At 40.5% G+C, this 23,366-nt stretch overlaps 1 protein-coding gene across 1 annotated transcript in view; it reads right to left on the bottom strand.

Annotated features, from left to right (window-relative positions):
• The window catches only part of LOC106870985 (F-box/LRR-repeat protein 18), a 35,186-nt gene that overhangs the window by 3,426 nt on the left and 8,394 nt on the right, over positions 1-23,366 (bottom strand). The window contains exons 2-9 of the mRNA XM_089343489.1: positions 16,995-17,880; positions 6,027-6,183; positions 5,095-5,234; positions 3,997-4,199; positions 2,669-2,757; positions 1,923-2,076; positions 1,204-1,339; positions 149-231 (exon numbers count right to left, since the gene is read on the bottom strand). Of these exons, the coding sequence (XP_089199615.1) occupies positions 149-231; positions 1,204-1,339; positions 1,923-2,076; positions 2,669-2,757; positions 3,997-4,199; positions 5,095-5,234; positions 6,027-6,183; positions 16,995-17,880 (1,848 nt within the window). The remainder of the gene's footprint in view (positions 1-148; positions 232-1,203; positions 1,340-1,922; positions 2,077-2,668; positions 2,758-3,996; positions 4,200-5,094; positions 5,235-6,026; positions 6,184-16,994; positions 17,881-23,366) is intronic.

Raw genomic sequence — 23,366 nt, 5'->3', positions numbered from 1 at the left:
AACTGACACATCATGCACCTCACCGGTACCTTACAAGTGAGATGCTGTACAAACAATTACGATGCATTATAGGTGCAAAAGCGCCTCCTCAGGTGACTTTCCAAGTCACCAATGGAAAAGAAAAGCAGAACAGTGAAGGTGTACTTACTTCTTTGTTAAATAACTTTGCAAATGTTTGCAGTTTTCTTGAGACATTCCGGAAAACAGCATGAGCACAATCATCTTGGAAGCCTGAGGAGAGAAAGAGAGAAACATTAGAGGAGAGAAAGAGAGAAACATTAGAGGAGAGAAAGAGAGAGAGGAGAGAATAGCTGGGGGGGGGGAAGAGAGACACATTAGAGGAGAGAGAGAGGAGAGGAGAGGAGAGAAGAGAGAGAGGAGAGGAGAGAAGAGAGAGAGGAGAGAAGAGAGAGAGGAGAGAAGAGAGAGAGGAGAGGAGAGAATAGCTGGGGGGGGGAAGAGAGACACATTAGAGGAGAGAATAGCTGGGGGGGAAAGAGAGAGACATTAGAGGAGAGAAAGAGAGAGAGGAGAGAATAGCTGGGGGGGGGAAAGAGAGAGACATTAGAGAGAGAGGAGAGAATAGCTGGGGAGAGAAAGAGAGAGACATTAGAGGAGAGGAGAGAAGAGAGAGAGGAGAGAAGAGAGAGAGGAGAGAAGAGAGAGAGGAGAGAAGAGAGAGAGGAGAGAAGAGAGAGAGGAGAGAATAGCTGGGGGGGGGGGGGAGAAAATAGAGAAGAGAAGAGATGGAGGGGAGAGGTGGTGTGCAAGAGAGATGGGACTGAACCTGGAAACATGTGGTTGGGAAGCAAGCTTCTTATTTCTTATTTCTTTATTGCCCACAAGGGGATAAACACAGAGGGGACAGACAAGGACAGACAAAGGGATTAAGTCGATTAGATCGACCCCAGTGCGTAACTGGCACTTATTTAATCGACCCCGAAAGGATGAAAGGCAAAGTCGACCTCGGCGCAATTTGAACTCAGAACATAACGGCAGACCGAAATACCGCTAAGCATTTCGCCCCCGGGGTGCTAACGTTTCTGCCAGCTCCTCACCGCTTCTTACTACACAGCCACACTGTGTCTCTGAACAAAAAAAAAGACAAAAAAGGATGATGGTCGCAGCTGGCATGCTTTGACCATCTATCAACTGGATCGGGATTGTCCTGGGGCTATAAACCTGTAGTTGTGTTGTGCTCACCATAGACAGTAACTGGTCGATCAAGACGGAATCGTAGGTACTCCTGTTACTGGCCACACACACTCTCTCCAGTTCAGGACAACTCCACAAGGAACGGAAAAAGGTTTCATTGAGTTTCATGTTGGGTTGTTCTATTCTGTGGAGGACAAAAAAAAATGAAGAATTAAAAGATACAAAGATACAATAGGGGGGGGGAGTGATAGTGTGATGGTATATATATACAAAAACACGTTTATATATATATATACACATATACACATTATACATGTGCCTGTATGTATGTATATTATATATAGAAACACAAATATATACACATGCATATATATATAAACAAATACCTATGCATATATATATATATATAAACACAGACACCCATGCGTGTATATATATATATATATATATATACACATAAACACACACACACACTATGTTTCATATATATGAGTAACGTTAGGAGGTATGAGAGGTGAGTGTATATTTATTCAACCATTCATACATATTAATGCAAACATGTATAAATAATATCTTCCATACTGAAATCAACACTACATGAAGAAGGTTGCGAAACAGCTGTAACCCCATGGAAGTCACATGGTTAAATAAATATATATTCACTCCTCATACCTCCTGACATTATGGTTTTATATATTCCACACACACACACACACACACACACACACACAAAGACCATCATCATTTTAACCTGCAATGAATTTTACCTGAAATCTTTCAGCTGTTTGCAATGGGTTAATGCTTTACATAGGTTAGAATGGTATGTAATGTGACCAGGTAAACCTAGCTGAGCCAGATGAAGTCTTTCTAAGTGGATGCAGTGTTTACAAATAGAGACCAGGCTGGTTCCAAGACGAATTTCTGAAAGAAGAAAAAACAAAAAAAAAAATGGTTTTTGACAAGGAGTTGAGGCAGAAGATGTGACTCTGCTATACAAGCTTTTGTCTTTTCACTAACACAAGGAGTGGTTCCACTCAGCCAGAGTATTTGGTGACTTGGTGCCTGAAAAAGCTGTTTGTTTCGTGCTCTGTGGTTGAGATGTGTAGTAGCCTTCTGAAGCACTTGTGTTCAAATGGCTGGATTCTCTGCTCCTAGTCAGCTGTAAGAGTCCAACTCTCACAATCGAAGTCACCAGAGACTCGTATACTCTGATTCTTGCTGGAAAACTAATGAAACTGTTTTTCCATATGGTGTTTAGCTTCATCATGACAGCAGAAGCTAAGCTGAGTCTTGTTGAGATAAGACTCAGTTTAGTTCCTGCTGCCTTTTACTGACCAACTCTCATGAAAAATATGGAATCAACTGATTCCCCACATAAAAGGAAAATGAATATAACTGACCACATCCCACTGAAAACATGGAATAAACTGACCACCTACCATTTAAAGAACAAAAATTTTCTGGTGAAAATGAAGAATAAGACAAAAACCAGTGGAACAGAAATTTAACGAACCTGGAATTCCAGTTAATTGAAGATAACGAAGATTTTTCCAGTGACCAATCCACGTTAACTGACTTTCGTGTAACTGGCGGGAGGGTTCACTGAAGATATAATAGAAGGGTACTCATGTAGCAATGGAAAGGTACTTGTAGACAACAAAAGGGTACTCGTATAACAACAAAGGGAGGTACTCGTATAATATTATATATAGACATGGGTTTAATCATTATCATCATCGTTCAACGTCCACTTTCCCATACGTGCATGGGTTGGACAGTGTGGTTTAATAGTATGGTGGCTATTTCTAGCAGGTCAAAAGACCATGTAGTGGCTATCATGCCAGCTATGATCCAGTAGGCCTATTAACAGACATGTTCATATTCCAGTTATGACCATCCAGAAGGAATTTGGTTCCTGAAAGTTGACTGATCATGTATATATGTCCTCACAAGACATTCAAAGAATGAGGTGCCCCTCTTGGTCAACAGCCTCAACCAAGGGTTGAACCCTTTCGATATCAATCCACCTGAGACAGCCCCTGATTCTATACTACAAACTTCCAGTTTTAAGGGGATCTGAAGTAAAACTTCCCTTCAAAATTTTGCATTAATTTTATGTCTCAAACATCTGCTTAGCATTATGGTTCTGGGTTCAGTCCCACTGCGTGGCACCTTGGGCAAGTGTCTTCTACTATAGCTTGAGGCCAATCAATGACTTGTGAGTGGATTTGGGAGACGGAAACTGAAAGAAGTCCATCATGTGTGTGTGTGTGCATGTGTCTTTGTGTCTGTCCCCTATCACTGCTCAATGACCAGTGTTGGTGTGTTTACATCCCCATAACTTAGTGGTTCAGCAAAAGAAGCCGATAGAATAAGGCTTAAACAAATAAGTCCTGGGGTCGATTTATTCGACTAAAACCCTTCAAGATGGTGCCCCAGCATGGCCACAGTCAAGAATGACTGAAACAAGTAAAAGATGAAAGATTACCAAACTTAATTGAATCACAGGCAGTGCATTTCAACAGATATATGGTAACGAAAGGGTTACAGAGATTTTAAACAAAGCCCTCCATTAAAATTGTTAATTTGTGTTCCAAACACCAATTTAACAATGACAGTTATTTGACTGAAGTCTTCATTATTTTCAAAATTAATCAAAACAAAAGCAGTGTATTTCAACAGAAATATGGTAATGAAGGCTTTAATAATGTCAAAGTTATTTTTCTAAATTCTTCAATATTCCCAAAATTATTTGAAACAAAGCAGTGTATTTCGACAGAAATATGATAACAAAAAAGGTTAAAATATTTTAAAACAGAAATATAAAAAGACAATACATACCAAGCATAAAAATTCTGTTCCCTCGTACACATTCCAAGAACTTTATGGAAAACTGAATAGAAGTTGGGTGTGATGAGTTCAAAATGTTCCATGTTGGGGCATCCTTTAACCAAAGTTTCCAAATCTTGGCAGCTGGAGTTGGTTGTTGCCCCAGATGACAGAGAATCGGTAGAGTAGAGGTTCACATCAGAGGAAAGCTCTGACTGCAAAAGAAAGAGGGGGAAAAATTATAAGGATTCCTGGCTTTCACCCAGGTGGCCTAAGGTTTGATTCCTGACACCATTTATTTACTGGTGGTGCCCTAGCATGGCCATAGCTTTTCAGCTGAAATGCATAATTGAATAAAAAAATAAATATCCTAATAGATAAGGCCTCTATCTTTGAACCAGAAGACTGCAAGTTCGAGTTTCATTGTGGTTGACTTGCTGTTTAGGTTCAGGCATTGCTGTGTGGTTAAGAAGCTGGCTTCCTAAGCATATGGTCTTGGGTTCAGTCCCACTGTGCAGCACCTTGGGTAAGTGTCTACTGCTACAGCCCAAGGTTGATCAAAGCCTTCTAAGTAGATTTGGTAGACAGAAACTGAAAGAAGCCCATTGTATATACATGTGTGTGTGATGTCTCCTGGCCATGACATCATATGGTAGTTGTAAACGAGCATCACTGGGTTTCTACTGGTCAGATTTCATATTCAATCAACAACTTTACTCAAAAACTGGAATGCATCCTGTCACTTATATGATTTGGGAGCCTCAACTGAGACTCTTTGAGCATGTTGCTTGAGTTTCCAAGTTAAACCCGGTGTACCGTGTTCTGTTCTCTGAGGACCCAGCTTGAGTGATGGCTCCAGTTGGTCAGCCAAATGCCTCGGGGTCACAGTAGATGAGGAAGTTATCTTGCAGAAACGGGGACCAACTGGGATACTGTTGAGAGGGTTATCTAAGATGACCAGAACAAATACCAACAAACAGTGGACGCAGTGACAGGCTGCAATTACACACGTCCCTGCACTGGACTTGACCTGCCATCAAATTAATTAGCGGGTTTTCTCAGTCCCCTAAGAGAGTTTTACATACAATGATAAGGACAAAGACCACTTACGAAGGGACTATTTGCTTCCATCCAAGACATGCGGCGTTTCTTGGCCGGTACTTCATCTAATTTGATATTGAACGTATGTTCTCTGGTATCAGAATGTTTATGGACAACAGCACAGGATGAAAGGGCCAGGGACTTCAAACCTAAGCAAAGAGAAAAAAAGGGGACATTTCATTATTGGTTTCAAATTTTGGCACAAGGCCAGCAATTTTAGGGAGGAGGAGTGCTCAACCAGTATTTATTTTATCGACCCCGAAAAGATGAATGGCAATGCTGACCTCACCAGCATTTGAACTCAGAATGTAAAACCAGCAGAAATGCTACTAAGCATTTTATTTTTTTGCCTTGCATAGTAATGATTCTGCCAGTGTGCTGCTTTATTTACCATCTAAATGGTAATAATAATAATAAGAGCACGTAGAGAGGGCAAACTTCTGCCAAGGCCAACACCAACGTCCTCTCAACGATTAGCCGGAGATGATTTTTAAAATGTGAATATCTGAAATAAACTCGACTGCTCTCACAAACGAGAATACTAAAAATAAACTCGACCGCTCTCAAAAGTTAAGTAAAAAAAACAGGAAAAATAATCCAGAATCCCTTGTCCGGTACCGGATCGATCTCAAAATCTAATCGTCGTGTGAGTGTTTGTGTGTTTGTCCCCCCCCCCCGCTTCCCGCCATTGTTGGTGTACTTAGCAGTTTGGCAAAAAGAGACCAATAGAATAAGTACTGGGGTTGATTTATTCAGCTAGAAATTCTTCGAGGTAGTACCCCAGCATGGCCGCAGTCTAATGACTGAAACAAGCAAAAAAGATAAGATACCATGAACAGATGAAGAATAAAAACCGATTTATGGAAGAGAAACGCAAGGACAGGAGAAGAGAAGACAACTCTGAGAGACATAGAGGCAATATAAGAGGAGATAACTCTTACCAGGGAGCTCAGCAAGGGCATCACAAATGGTGGTTTCATTGTGACGAAGATAATGGGAGTGGATGCCGCTCAAATTTAAGTGTGTCAAATGCCGACAGGAAGAGATTAATGCTTGTAAACCTTTCAAATCTTCTTGTAATGGATAATTATTTTTGCCCTGTAACGAAGGAAAATTAGATAATTAATTACGATGTTACAGCTTGGATAAAATAAAAAAGAAAACAGAAAAGTGAAAATTAGAAAATAAAAAAACAAAAACAAATCATCATCATCATCGTTTAACGTCTGCTTTCCATGCTAGCATGGGTTGGACGATTTGACTGTGGACAGGTGAAACCAGATGGGCTGCACCAGGTTCCAATCTGATCTGGCAGTGTTTCTACAGCTGGATGCCCTTCCTAACGCCAACCACTCCGAGAGTGTAGTGGGTGCTTTTTACGTGCCACCGGCACGAGGGCCAGTCGGGCGGGTACTGGCAACGGCCAGCTTATAGAAACTATGCCAGAGCAGCTTTATGACTTACCAGCTCTTGTCGAACCACCCGATCCATGGCAACATGAAAGGAGGACGTTAAATGATGATGATGATGATGATGATATAAATGGTGCCCTTCGTTTCCAATCATTCCATAAAAACATGTCTGATCGTGGGGAAATATGACCTTATTTGGAAATAGGTGAAGGTTGGCAACTGGAAGAGCATTACGCAGCTGTAGAATATCTTGCTCAACATAATTATGTCTGATATTTGCAAGCATAGAAAAAGAGGTTGTTAAAACGATGAGGATGATGATGTCGACCATGACAATATTGTTTGTTGTCTTTTGTATTTTAAGATAGAGTGTGAATGGCGGAGAGGGGGTATGGCTGCTATTTCTAGGAACTTCAGCGGCAATGAAGAAGTTCTCCTTTTTGACTCCAAAACACTCCCTGGTGGGTTTTTTTTTTTTAGAAAGAAAAAAGAGAGGGGTGAGAAGGAGAGGGGGGAGAAAGAGAGAGTGATGACTGTCGTTATTTAACCCCAGGTCAGTCTGGATCCAGTTGACCTATGATCCAAGTCTTCACCCACCCATCTACCCTGGTCTTTTAATCAAAAATAGCACATTTCGAAATATATTATCCAAAAAAAAAAATCCTTCCTTTTTTTTCTTTCTTTTTCCTTTAAGGAAGAAGACTTAGCTGCTATTTCCAACTGGCGAGGCAACAACCAGGTTAGAGACTTTCTAGCAATTTCTGACAAGTTCAGTGCCCCCACTCACCCCATCCCATACCTCCCTGCCCCTGGAGAAGACAGAGAGAGAGAGAGAGAGAGAGTGAGTGAGTGGGAACACTGTACAAGTCTACCACATCTTGTTTTAATCACATGAGCACACACACACACATATACACACATATATATACAATGGCTGTGTTGTTTATATCTGGTAGTTAGGTCAAGTCATAGATTCCTTCTACATCAGGAAACTCCCTGTACGTTCTCCCCCCCCCCCCCAACGCACCCCCCACCACCACCTCACAATCTTCGCTGCCACCACAAGCACCACTAACAATATCCTTAGCTACAACCTGCTCCCACCACCCCCACCAGTATCTTTCCCCCCCCCCCCCCGCCGCCGCCACCACCAGCTTTGTCATCAACATGACACACCCATTGTTCCCACACCATCGCCATCATCAGCTAATCAACACCCTATTGTTAACTCAGTCAGTCAGCTGCAAGGGGGCAGAGGGAAGGGACACCAGCATAATGAGAGAGTGCGTGTGTGTGTGTGTGTGTGTGTGTGTGTGTGTGTGTGTGTGTGTGTGTGTGTGTGCATACATGTATAATTGTGTGAGTGTTTGGGAGAGAGAGAGAGAGAGAGAGATACATACAGACACACACACAGTCACTGACACTTATATCTCTGTGCATCTCCCCCACAGAGAGAGAAAGAGAGACACACCCCCACATAGACATATTCACTGACAGTTATGTATACACACACTCAAATGTGCTAACACACACACACACACTAATAAACATATACATCCCCCACCCATATATATATATATATATATATGTACATACAGACTCATATAAACGTACACATACACACACACACACTAATACACATGTACATCCACTCCCTGACATGTATACAAATACACACACAGGTACATAAATGTCTGCATCCACACACACAGTAGGCACACAAGCACTGACATATATTGGTATTCTTTCATGTTTCAGTCATTTGAATGTGGCCATGCTGGAGCACTGCCTTTAGTCAACTCAAATCGACACCAGGACTTATTCTTTGTAAGCCTAGTACTTATTCTATCGGTTTCTTTCTGCCGAACCGCTAGGATACGGGGACGTAAACACACCTGCATCGGTTGTCAAGCAATGGTGGGAGGGGACAAACAGACACACAAACATATATATATATATATATATATATATATATATATATATATAATCATAAATATACAGGGATTAGCACGAGTTGCTTCTCCAACATACTGAGAATTTAGAAATAGCAGTCAAAGAACTACTGATTCCAAACTACAAATTTTTTCTCTAACGGATGGCGATATTTATGGCACACACAGAACAAAAAACGATTCCCTGCCCTATATCTATATATATATATATATATACGATGGGCTTCTTTCAGTTTCCGTCTACCAAAACCACTCACAAGGCTTTGGCCAGCCGGAGGCTATAGTAGAAGACACTTGGCCAAAGTGCCACACAGTGGGACTGAACCTGGAACCATGTGGTTGGTAAGCCAGCTACTTACCACACAGCCACGCTTGCACCTGTAGAGGATAATTGCTCAACAACAATATTTTCTCCATGTCTTCCTTGTTCCTTACTGAGTTAACCAACAAACCAATCCCTGATGAAGAGAGTATCTGTAACTCAGGGTTAAGCAAATATTACAAGGGACATCCTTCAGGAAGCCCTGACATTTTCTTCTTCGATCCTCTCATTAATGTTTACAACATTTTGTGACATATTTAACAAAAGATACACACAAATTTCTTTTATCTTTGTTCGCTCTTCATCACTGCTTGGCACCAATGATGCTGTATCTATTCTAAGTGGTCTGCAAGTACAATCAGTCAATGACATTGACTGTGCCAAAATAAAGCTATGGCTTTAGAATCTGCTCACAGTTGTCTCTCTTTGGTATCTTCTACTGAAGAAGGTTAAGGAGCCAGAAACACATCCAGGAGTCCGTTACTGAGCAAAAAAGGCCTTTTTTTTTAGTTACACCTTTTAAATAAACAGCAGTGAATTTGCCTTTAAAAGTTAGAATATATGTCACAAAATATTTTGACTTACCCTAAAGTTCATTTCATGTAATTCCATCCCTATCTCCCCCACCCTCCAGTTGCCACATACTCGATGTTTCACTGGGTCAAAGGTGAAAGTGCTTAGATGGTGTTTACATCTGCTTAAGGCTCCAACGCAGCAAAAACAATAAGCAAAAAGCACAGAACATGCTTGCAAAGACAGCTGTAAACTATATCAGTAATGTGCACGTGTACAGGTACATGTATGTATGCACATGCTGTGTGTGTGTGTGTGTGTGTGTGTGTGTGTGTGTGTGTGTGTGTGTGTGTGTGTGTGTGTGTGTGTGTGTGTGTGTGTGTGTGTGTGTGAAGGTGTCAGTAACCCTAGAGTTTTGTATTCAATCTCATGGCTTGGCACCGTTGGTAAATAAATATCTTCTGCAGCCCCAGGACAACCAAAGCCTTGTGAGTGGATTTAGAAAATGAAAACTGAAAGAAGCCTATTGCATATTAGTGTATGTGAGTGTGTGTGTGTGTGTGCATGCATCTCACACTCTCTTTCTCTGTTATATATATATATACATATATAGACACGTGTGTGCACGTGAGTGTGTGTGTGTGTATATACATACACGTACAGATGTGTGTGTGTGTATATGTATCAATATGTGTATGCATGTGACAGTGCACATTTAAGAAGTGTGTATGTATGTATTGATGTATGTGTGTGTATGTGTGCTAGACAAATGTGTGATTCTGCACATGTCACTTATGTGTTTTTGTACGTATCAGTGTGTGTGTGTGTGTGTGTGTGTGTGTGTGTGTGTGTGTGTGCATGCGTGAGTCATAGCAGTCTGAACATAATTCTATTGATTTTTTCCGTAACTGCACCAAGCTACGGAGATCTCAGTGGAATACAAAGACACTTAGAGATTAGAAAACAGAGATGGCAGGGAGGGGTGCGAGGGACACACACACACACACACACACACACAGACACACACACGCACTCACATGCACACGCACATGCACAGTGTTACATTTGTCTGCGATAATAAGCAGGATTACATTTAAATAATAATGTTTAGAGATAAAAATCATTTGTTGGTCGTTTAGGGACATCTGACATCTATCACTATGATGATGATGATGATGATGATGATGATGATGATGATGATGATGATGGTGATGATGATGATGATGGTGGGTGTATGCGTGATAACGATGATGACACCAAAGATGATGAACGATGACGACAAAAATGATGATGCTAGTGACAACAATGATAGCGGTGATGGTGGTGGTGGTGATGACGATTAGGAGCGGTGGTGGGTGTATGCACAATGATGACGACAATGATGATGTAGTGGTGATGACGACGACGACGACAACAACAACGATGATGATGATGATGACGATAATGGTGATGACAGTAGTGATGGTGATGATGGCAGTGATGACGGAAGTGGTAGTGGTGGTAATGACGATATCAATAGAGATGATGACAATGCCAATAATTATCGTTAACTATCATGATGATAATGAAGAAGTAGTTATCTTATAGTTACAGGTGACCCCCCCTCCCCCCACGCCCGCTGAAGCAAATACATGATCAGAGACACTCCAGCTGTGACCATCCAGTACTTTTCCAATGTTTATTTTCCTTCCATGCAGGGAGAGAGAGGAAGGCATAGTTTACCTAGGGGCACACATCCAGTGTGTCCTTCACGGCGCAGAGTGATTCGAGGGAGATCTGGCTGCTGTTTCTAGCAGATAAACCAACCACATACGAGCTCTCTCTCTCGTTAGCTCATAATCAATTACGGATGAAGAGAAATCAGGTCTTGTGGCGCAAGTAGTGACACAATAGTGTTTTTATACTGAGCCCCCCCCCCCCTCCCCCAGTATATGACTGGTATTTTATCTTTATCAACTTGTGAGGGATTAAAAGCACAGTTAACTTCGGTGGGATTTGAACCAAGAATGTAAAAAGAAAGAACAAATACTGCAAAACAACAATTCTTCTAATCCACAACCCCATTCATCATCATCATCATCATAATAATAATGATAGTTCTTTCTGCTATAGGCACAAGGCCAGAAATTTGGGGACGGGAGCAGAGGATTGTTGATTACATTGACCCCAATTCTCATCTGCTAATTGTTTTATCAACCTCAAAAGGATGAAAGGTGAAGTTGATCTTGGTGGAATTTGAACTCAGAACAAAAAGCCAGAAAAAATGCCCTTAAATATTATCTGAAGCATCTTAACAATAACAGCAATCCTTTCTACTAAAGACACAAGGCCTGAAATTTGGGGGAGGGGACTAGTCATTTACATCAACCCCAGTGTTTCACTGGTACTTAATTTACCGACCCCAAAAGGACGAACGGCAAAGTCAACCTCGGCAGAATTTGAACTCAGAACGTAACGAGTTGAAGCGAATACTGCAAAGTAATTCTTTGCAATGCTCTAACACTTCTGGCAGCTAGCTGTGTTTATAATCCCTTCTTTCAAAGGGCCAAGGACTGAAATTTGTAGGAGGGGATTATTCGATTACATCAACCTCTAATTCTTGACCAGTATCTTATTTTAACGACCCTAGAAGAATGAAAGGTAAAGCTGACTTTGGTAGGATTTGAACTCAGGAGGTAAAGTGCCAGATGTAATGAGACTAAGCACTTTGTCAGATGTAGGGCTGCAGAGTCAGACCCAGAACCAATTAAGGGGTAATTGGAGTTGGAGGCGATAAAATAGACGACAATCATTTAATTCCATAGAGGAGTCGGAGTGGAAGTTCTTTGTTTCGACTCCACAGCTCTGTTCAGATGCTTTAACTGGTTCAGTCAGTTTGCCATCATAACATTCCTATTATAGGCACAAGGCCTGAAATTTGGGAGGAGGGATTAAGTTGATTACATCGACTCCACCACCACCACCACCACCACCACAACAACCCCCACCCCTGTGCACAACTGGCACTTATTTCATCAACCTCGAAAGGATGAAAAGCAAAGTCGACCTCAGTGGAATTTGAACTCAGAACGTAAAGATGGACAATATACAACCAGGCATTTTGTCCGCCATGTTAAGGCAAACTGCCATCTTAATAGCAATAATGGTTTTTAATTGAAGCACAAGGCCAGCAATTCTAAAGGAAGCGGTAAGTCAATTAAAACAACCCCAGTACATGACTGGTACTTTGTTTATCAACACCCCACCACTTTTGCCATCCACAGTCATTAGATTATTCCTGGAGATATTACATGTAGCTTTGTTTATTCACCAATTTGCTGATCACTGATCTGGGATAACATTCTACACTCAATTGATTAACAAATTGACTCACAAGGAACTGATTGACCAGTGGCCCCAGAAAACACACACGTCCCAGGTGCCATGCAGTGGGACTGAACCATGGATGGGAGTAGGGTTTTCAATCATAGCAACGGAAGTGGGAACTGAAAATGTATTTGTGAAAGAAAAGGGGACCATAATTAAAAGAAAGTTTGATAAGCACCGTATGAGAGGCTATCGTTTATGGAGGCACTTGCTTTGAGATATATCGTTAGTTAATAAAGATTTAATTATCAAGACAGTTGTTCTTCAAAGAAACCTAATCAAAGACGTAGGTCCATCACAACAAAAGAATCACGTCTGGACAACGGAAGATTTCGGTGAATAATGGAGAGTGTTTAGCTTTAGTTGTTGGTGGTGTTGTTATGTTTAGTGAGAGGAGGCGGAGGAGGGGTAGATAGACAAACAGGAAAAAAAGGCGAGGCAAAGAAAAAGAGGAAGGGGAGGAGGAGGAGGAGGAGGAGAAAGAGAACGAGAAGAAAAAAAGGAGAAGGCACAGAAGAAGGAGGTGGAAAAGATGAAAATGAAAAAAATGAAAAAAAAGAAAGAAAAAGGACGCGAAAAGGAAAAAGGAAAAGGAAAAAGAGATAAAAGAAAAGAAGACAGCAACGAAGAAGGAAAGGGAAAAGAAGAAAAAGAGGAGGCTAAGAAGATTAAGAAGAACTAGAAGTAGTAGTAGTAGTGGTGAATGCACATCTAAAAGAATTAATTGTAAATATTCATTAGTTGTGGAGAAAATTGGTGACGAAAGAATTTAAAGATTGAAAGTGTTTTAAGCCAGTTTTATAGTCAACAATACCAGTTCACACTAGTTTTGTAATGTAAAACTACACTGGTTTAAACTGGTTTTTGTAGTCATCAACACCAGTCTTAACTGGTTTATTAATAGAGACATTTCTCTTGGAATGTCACAAATAGTTTGGAAATTAAAGTCACAGGGGAGAAAGAATAAGGAAAAAACAAAATCAATTCTTGTTCAAAAATATATATGGAAATATATATATACACTTGCGCGCACGCACACACGAAAACACATTCAACACACACAACACATTCCGTATACGTACATACATACACACACACACACACAGGTGAACACATACGTGCAAAACAAGATATATATATATATATATATATATATATATACACACACACACACACATATACACACACACATATATAGACATACAAATACACACAACTCATGTAGATATACACACATACATAGAAATGCATATATATCCACACACACACACACATTGATTCACACACCCATGCTAGCATGGAAGGCGGACGTTAAACGATGATGATGATGATGATGATGATGATATACATACAAATGCATATGTATGCACACATAATTATACATAATTATACATATATATATATATATATATATATATATATATATATTTATATATATATACACACAGATGCACACAGACAAAGAAACACATATACAAGCACACACACACACACACACACACGCATATACATACACATATAGAAACACACAAAAATACAGAGGTGTATATCATCATCATCATCATCGTCGCTTTAATGTCTACTTTTCCATGGTCACATGAGTCAGACAGAATTTATCGACACTTATTTCCTACGCCTGGATGCTCTTCCTGTTGCCAACGCCCACCTGTTGCCATGCAAGATAATATTTCCCCATAACCAGATACGTTTGGAAGATTAGAAATGCAAGACCCTACTTATGACAGTCATCATCATCATGGTTGTCAAGCAATGGTGGGGTACAAATACAAACACAATGACACACACATACACACACATATACACGACAGGCTTCTTTCAGTTTCCATCTACCAGATCCACTCACAAGGCTTTGGTCAGCTCAAAGAGACACTTGCTCAAGGTGCCACGCAGTGGGACTGAACCCGGAATCACCCAGCTTCTTACCACACAGCCACGCCAGCACCTGTGTGCAATATGGGGAATATTTATAATATTATTTATTTATGCAGTGTCATCGTCAGCAATATTTTTGCCCTTATTGACTACCATACATTTCTGTTACAACTGCAGCTGTATTGTATGTTTACATTAATTGAATGCACAGGCAAATATTCCTAAAATAACCTTAGCTTAATAAATAAATTAATGAAGACACAACACTACTTTATATCTGCCTGTATATATTATGTATATATATATGATGAGGAGGAGGAGGAAGCCAGTCCTTCATGTCCAAAGATGAAGAGGAAGGGCAGAATGCTTTCATGTGGCTACGTAAACTGATCTTTGAACAAGATTCTGGCAGTCTTCCTGTTTGTGCTTAGTAATTTTAATGTGGGAGTCGGACCATACAATCGGATCCCTGGATCCCTCGCTTTAAGCTTGGAGGTCTGACCACAGTGGTTCAGCAAACACACACACACACACACACACACACACACAGAGTTTTATACTGACATCAATCCATTATAAAGACTACAAAAAAACAGGAAGTAAAAGTGGTGATCGCAAAGAATGAGGTGAGGGGAGAAGAGAGAGAAAGAGATGGAGAGAATTTGTGTGAGAAGCAGTGTGTGACATGAGTCAGTTAGTATGTAGTGGAAGGGAGGGAGGGCTGGCAATATAGGGGGGAGTTAAAAATTAGAATGATACAAAGAAGAATTGTGCAATGGAAGTAGGGGGGACTACACAAGGCTGACAAACAAATTCATAAAATATTTATAGGCTCAAGCATGGCTCAGTCCCACTGAGCAGCATCTTGGGCGATTGTCTTCAAGTATAGCCCAGAGAAAGACAATGCCCTATGAATGAATCTGAGAGATGGAAACTGTGAAGAAGCCTATCATCAGTGTGTGTGTCTGTGTGTATCTTTGCTGTATGGATAATCCTCCATACAACATGACTGCGCCTAGAAATATAGCTAGAGAATTTCTGAAGATCGTAGGTACTCACTCCCTGCATTCACATAAATACTGCAAGATCTTCAATAGAAATACGGTTAAAGTTAGCTATAGTTGCCTCCCCAACAGAGGATCGATGATTTTTCAATCACAATGAGAATAACAACATTAGGAACACCTACAAAAGATCCTGTAATTGTAGATCTCCACCAACTGTCCCCTGAACTACAGGTCCCAGAAAAAAGAACCAGTGCACAAGGCCAGCAACAAAAACTTACACTGGAATGACAGGAAACACCTTCAAGGAGAGATATACACAGCATTTGACTTCATTCAAAGACCAAACAAAAGAAACAAATCTTTATCCAAATTGTATGAACACTGAAAGAGAGAAACATGAACAAACCCCAGCCCCATACAAACTGGAGAATCATAGAAAAGGAAACCAAATATAGGGGACGGGACAGTAAATTCTCTATCATGGAAAAATTAAATATAACATCAATAGAAAATGTTTTGAATATTAGGGAGGAAACCTTCTCCCCATGCATGTACAAGCAACAGTTCATACTTTGAAATTTCAAGCATAAATCCCTACCCACTTTGCTATCAATCCAACTTGGACAAGTTTCTGGATATTGATTATATGTATGTTATGCATTAAAGACACATACTCCCATGAACTTATGTTGGAATCCCTACCTACACAGATAAATATGCATAGCACATACTTGTGACTTCACATGATTCACAGAAAAACCATTGTGACATCATATGATTCACAGAAAGAACATGTATTTCAACTTATGAACTTACAACTCCACAAACGAAGTTTGGTGTCAAAAATCTCTGAAATCCCATAAATAATTATATGTACATATACGAACATGAGCAAAACACATGATGCAGATGTATGTGTGTGTGTGTGTGTGTGTGTGTGTGTGTGTGTGTGTGTGTGTGTGTGTGTGTGTGTGTGTGTGTGTGTGTGTGTGTGTGTGTGTTTATATTTTTTATATGTGCATGTATGTATGTGTACATATATTCATAAAAATGGATCTGCACAAGCACTCTTGAATAAGACAGCTCTCAAATAAGATACTTCACAAAATACAACTAGCTGTATTTTGCAGAGCAGTTTGTGAGAGTGCTCAATAAACTCATAAAAAAAATATCTAGTTTACAGTGTAATTAAATACAATTAGTGGTACACAAGAAACCAAATCAAGAGATACAAATAACAAGGGGAACATATAAATAAATGTGTGTGGGAGTGAGTGAGCGTGTGTGTGCATATGAGTGTGTTTATGTAATTAAGAAATTATGAGTGTGAGTTTATGTCAATAATGAATGTATGTGTATGCACACTTATGTAGAGTGTGTATGTGTGTGTATCTGCATATAGAAACATACAAAAACAAAGTCAAAAATGAAAATGGTAACATACTGCTTGGAAAGATGAGATGCAGTATTGAAGATTGAGGCTAACAATGTGTGGACACAAACCAGCTAACGTGGACAACTGTTCACTATTGATTTTGATGTTCTCTAATAAGTTCAAATGTCGCAAATTGACTGCTTCTTCCCATTTAATCATATCCATTGGAACCTCGATGTTAGACCGAGACAAATCCAAGTTCTCCATCTCTGACATGTTTTTGAAAATATTTGCAAAATATGGCTTGGTTGTCAGGTTTGCCATCGGCTTCAACAGAGTCTTCAGATGAAGGTCTACTTTACATAATTCCAATAAAGTTCCGAAGAAGAAAATCCGAGCGGCCGGATCGGCGGCATCGTTTATTGCAAGTTCTTTGATTCTCTGGAAGTTATTTACATTCAAAATGAGCGGACTGAGCATGTCTTTCGGTAATCCCCTATGTGGCGTGCCCAGAACGCGTAAACTCTCTAGATTACCACAGTAATGAAATAAAGAAGTGTTGTGAACAAAATTCACCGAAACGGACAAGTCCAACTTACAAGTCTCTTGTTTGAAATGGAGACAAAGTTTCTTCAGGTGCCAGAGTGTATTCTGTGCCGCCTTGTTCCGCATAACTTGTTCCGTTATGTCTGTGATGCTGGCGATTGAGCAGGAAAATACCCGGATCAGTTGGTTCTTTGCAAGAATCTGAACGAGTTGATGAGATCGGAGTTTGCATTCGATCAGGTGCAGGTCGGTGACTTTCTGGCACTTGAGCACCATTTCGGTAACAACTTGAGCCGGAAGCCAGTAACAGTGGTTCAAGTTCAGCTTACAGATGTGGCGACAGGAATTGCTTATGATCTCTTTGTAGATGTCTTTGGACATTTCATGGAAACAGCTGAGATGAAGAGAACTGCATAGTAAGAGTAAAAAAAGAGAGAGAAAGATTAAAAATTGGTAACAAATAAAACACACACACACACACACACACACACTTATATAGTCATACACCTGTACACATGTATACAGAAGTATATATATTTATATATATACTCATGCATGCACCTAAACATTTGTATATACACACATATGTATACATATATATACTCATAAACACATGTATACACACAGACGCACATATGTATGTATGTATGTGTGTGTATGTATATGTATATATATATATATATGTGTGTGTGTATGTATGTATATATATATCAAAAGTATGTGTTATAATACTATTCCACATATACAAAAACAGCCATACCAACAATCCAACATAACTCCATCATGAAGGGTGACCCCTTTCGGTCACGAATGACCATGGGATTGCACCTAGAAAGTTACAAAGAATAAGTCCAGGGCTTAATTTCTTTGACTAAAAGGCGGTACCCCAGCATGGCCACAGTCAAATGACTGAAATAAGTAAAAGAATATATATATCTGTGCCTTTGTTCCCAACCACTGCTTGACACCATAAAGACTAACAGAATGAATGTGGGACTTGAAAAATACAAGTTCTAGAGAGGTGCTCCAGCATGGCAGCAGATTTAATGAGTGAAACAAGTATAAGATAAAGGACAAAAGGGAGGAAAGAAATAGAATGAGATGACAAGAGGGCAGAGAGAAGATCAAAGAGGGATAAACAGGAGAACAAAGGAGGGAGAAATGCAGGACAGAAAAATATATAAAGAGGCAGGCAGGCAGACAAGCAGACGACTAAAAAAAGATGCAGAGTGGGAGGGGAAGAAAGAAATAGAGAGGAGGAAAGTGCACTGTGGGTAAAAAGGGGAAGCCCAGGGAAGAAGGGATTGGAATGTGGGACATGTATGAATAAGAATTTGAATGAAAAGAAATAAAAAAAAAAAAGAACGGGGGAACAAAAATATCGTTGTGATGTGGGTGGAGATTCTATTTTCAATGTGGAAGAATCCATTTAAAAAAAAACAGAAATGTATATCACAACTCTTCTGTCACCCCTCCAGCCGCCACCAACATGAATTCAGCAATTAGCAGCGTTTCATGTATTTTTCTCCTACTCCTTCTCACTACCACCTCCTCCTCCTCCTGACAGCAGACGTAGCAACTTTTATTACACAAAATCAAAAGCCAAAAAGGGAAGGGCCTGGCTGTGGTTGTTTGACCTGTTAGAAATAGCAGTCCAATATTTCCAAATCAATCTCGACTTTTTCTAAAATATGCTGGAATCACATTGGACAACGTAGTAGTCACTTATATTACTCTTTTTTTTTATCTTCTATCTTTTACTTATTCTCAGTCACTGGACCGTGGCCATACTGGAGCACTGCTTTGGGTAAGTGTCTTCCACGATAGCCTCAGGTTGACCAAAGCCTTGTGAGTGGATTTAGTAAACAGAAACTGAAAGAAGCCTGTCATATATATAAATATATGTATTTGTGTGTACGTCTCCCCACCATCGCCTGACAACCGATGCTGGTGTGTTTACATCCCCCATAACTTAGTGGTTCGGCAAAACAGACCAATAGAATAAGTACCGGGCTTACAAAGAATAAGTCCTGGGGTTGATTTGTTTGGCTAAAGGCAGTGTTCCACCATGGCCACAGTCAAATGACTGAAACAAGTAAAAGAATAAAAGAATATATATATATATATATATATATATATATATATATATATTATATATATAGATATACACACGGTGCAGCAGAAACATTGCCCCAATATCAAATGATTGACCTTTGAAACCAGGGCAACCTTTCTGCCACACCCTGTACATATATATATATATATATATATAATGATATGTAAAGGTAAGACCCAAGGATGCAGGTGTAGGGAGTTATTAGGCTTCAAGCAGTCTGCAGAATGTATAAAAAGCAACTTTCGGGGAACAATAGCGGTTTATTGATGCAGAAAGTTGTAAATGTTTCCCATATCGAAGTTCGATAAACTGAAAAAAGTTATTTCATGGTTCACATGTTAGCAATTGGGGTTGCTGTGTATATGAACAAAAATCCAAATAGGGAACGGAACTGGTAAAATCTATGTTACATAGGTTTTCTAGGTAGCAAAACCTCAGAAGTAGTAATTACTCAACGAGGGGTACTCCACCAGCTACTCATATGGTTGAAGATACCTTAGTTAAATGAAGGTTACACTGTTGTCAAGGGATCCCAAGTTAACTCATTGGAAATATCATCATCATTTAACATCCCTTTTTTTTTTCCATGCTGGTATGGGTTGGATAATTTGATAAGAACAGACAAACCAGATGGCGCCATCAGGTCCTGTGTCTGTTTTGGCAGGGTCTCAACATTTGGATGCCCTTCTTTATGCTAACCCCTCTTATCAGAAAATACTAGGGGGTTTTTACGTAGCACCAGCACCAGTGAGGTTGCCAAGTACCCAGAAAATAAGACCCCTCAACAGAGTAGGGTATGCACTGGAAGAATAAGAAACTATGACAGAGGGAGAGGAGCAGGTGTCTCAAAGAGGGAGACATGGCTTGCCCACCTGGAAAGTGAGAGAGAGAGAGAGAGGTGAGGTCCAGGTAGGAAGTGAATATGAGACAGAAGAGGAGCAAAGGTGGGTGTGTGAATAAGTGCACAAAGTGAAAATAGTGTGACAGATTTGGATGCAGAGGTAAGTAATAAGTTGGATGCAGAGATATTTACAGTGCAAGCATGGCTGCTCCACTAGCAATGTGCACCAAAGAAAATCAAAGAGCAGCAATCCAAGAAATGGTAATGGTGAATCGGTTCACCATTACCATCTCTTGAGCTTGCTGAATCTTCTCATCAGTGATGGAGGTTGACATGCATCCTGCTCCCTCTGGGTGTCACGCTTGTCTGGCCAACTTCTCGATCCACTCATACCCACTTCTACGTGGTAGTGCACTGTCCCCATATTGTACTAAAGGCCTCCGTTGTATTTCAGCACTTGACATACCTTTCAACCAGAGAAATCGGATCACTGTTCTTTGTTCTTCTTTGGTGCACATTGCTAGAGAAGCGGCAGTGGTTATACTGTAAAGCCAGAAAGAAAATTGGTGCGATCAGGCTCAAACTTCGATCATGTGACCACAACAGTACCAACTATAAGCATGCATGCACAGAAGGCAGTGTGCAGCGAGCTGGCAGAAGGCAGTGTGGTGGTGAGCTGGCAGAAACTCGGGGAGATTCAGCATGATGCAGAGTGACAAGGCTGACCCTTTGAATTACAGGTACAACAGAAACAGGAAGAAAGAGTGAGAGAAAGTTGTGGTGAAAGAGTACAGCAGGGTTCGCCACCATCCCCTGCCGGAGCCTCGTGGGGGCTTTAGGTGCTTTCGCTCAATAAACACTCACAATGCCCGGTCTGGGAATCGAAACTGCAATCCTACGACCGCGAGTCCGCTGCCCTAACCACTGGACCATTGCGCCTCCACATTTTGAATTAATCCTGCATTATTTTATAGCTTCAAGATTTTGATGATGTGATTGTATATATTTTACAATGACATTGTAAGGTAGGTGTAAGAGACCAGATCTGGTCAGTTCATTTTTATTTGTTTCAGTCATTAGATTGTGGCCATGCTGCAGCACCGCCTTGAACGTAAAACAGGAAAAATATCTGAACCAGACGTGGCTGGTTCAAATAATGATGAGTGGAGCAATAAGTCAAAGGGGCCAGGGAACCACCAGCTGTTATCAGAGTCCAATGTTCAAGTACCAGTAATACACACGGGTGTGTGGATTAAACAGGTAACATAATAATGCCTCTTGCCGTTGCGAACTTCCAAGACACCGTAACATGTGATAATTATCTGCAGAGAAGAAGAAGAAGAAGAAGAAGAAAAGGAAGAGAAACAAGGGGAAGAGAAAAAAGCATTTGTAACATGTGTCGTTGTGACATTTGGCCATATGAAACACTGTGTTCTATTGATTTATTTTAAGTCGGCAAAGCAGATAAACAGATTGTATTGAGCTTCCTCAGAGAGAAGGAAGGAGAGAGACACACACACACATACGCATGCACGCACACACATACGCATGCACGCACACACATGCACAAGATAATATATAGTGATGTAAATTAAACTCTACACCTATCCAACCATCCATTCATCCATCCACCCAATACTTACCTGATATATATTTATCTAATATACCCAATATATTATTATTGCAGATATCGAATGAAATGCCGAAATATTCCTTTCCCTTTTTTCTTTTCTTTTTTATTGATCCAGAGGAAAAGGAATGAAGATAGATATAAATGGACCCTCAGAAAGCATTATCATATATTATTATTATTATTATTATTATTATTAGTATTATTATTATTTATTTTTAACAAAAATGTGATGAGCTGGCAGAATCGATGGCACACCAGGCGGAACGCTTAATCGCATTTTATCTGTCATTGTGTTGAGTTCAAATTCTACAAAGATCGACTTTGTCTTTCATCCATTCAGGGCCAACGAAATATATAACAGTTATGTACTGGGGTTGATGTAATCAACTTACCCCTCCCCTAAACTTGCTGGCCTTGTGCCAAAATCTGAAACCATTATTCTTATTACTATTATTGTGGAGGCGCAATGGCCCATTGGTTAGGGCAGCGGACTTGCGGTCATAGGATCGCAGTTTCGATTCCCAGACCGGGTGTTGTGAGTGTTTATTGAGCAAAAACACCTAAAGTTCCATGAGGCTCCAGCAGGGGATGGTGGCGAACCCTGCTGTACTCTTTCACCACAACTTTCTCTCACTCTTACTTCTTGTTTCTGTTGTGCCTGTATTTCAAAGGGGCCAGCCTTGTCACACCGTGTCACGCTGAATATCCCCGGGAACTACGTTAAGGGTACACGTGTCTATGGAGTGCTCAGCCACTTGTACGTTAATTTCATGAGCAGGCTGTTCCGTTGATCGGATCAAACTGGAACCTTCGATGTGGCACCGTGTAAAATGTTCAGGTGGTGGCACCATGTAAATTGCACTGGTGATGGTGCCAACATAAAAAGTACCCAGTACATTCCGTGGAGTGGTGGGCCTTAGGAAGAGCAGGCAGCTGTAGAAACATTGCTAGATCAGATTGGAGCCTGGTGCAGCCGTTGGCTCTCCAGACCTCAGTCGAACCATCCAGCCCATGCCAGCATGGAAAATGGACATTAAACGATGATGATGATGATATATATATATATATATTTTATATCGCCTTCCTAGCACTTGTGCCAGTGGCACGTGTAAAGACATTCCAGCAAGATCGTTGCCAGTGCCTGTGCGGGTGGCACGTAAAATACACCATTTTGAGCGTGGCCGTTGCCAGTACCGCCTGACTGGCCTTCGTGCTGGTGACACGTAAAAGCACCCACTACACTCTCGGAGTGGTTGGCGTTAGGAAGGGCATCCAGCTGTAGAAACTCTGCCAAATCAGATTGGA

The sequence above is a fragment of the Octopus bimaculoides genome, chromosome 27 (assembly GCF_046866305.1).
Source record: "Octopus bimaculoides isolate indiv1 chromosome 27, ASM4686630v1, whole genome shotgun sequence".
NCBI classification, from domain to species: Eukaryota; Metazoa; Mollusca; class Cephalopoda; order Octopoda; family Octopodidae; genus Octopus; species Octopus bimaculoides.
This window is presented reverse-complemented; position numbering and strand designations above follow the sequence as displayed.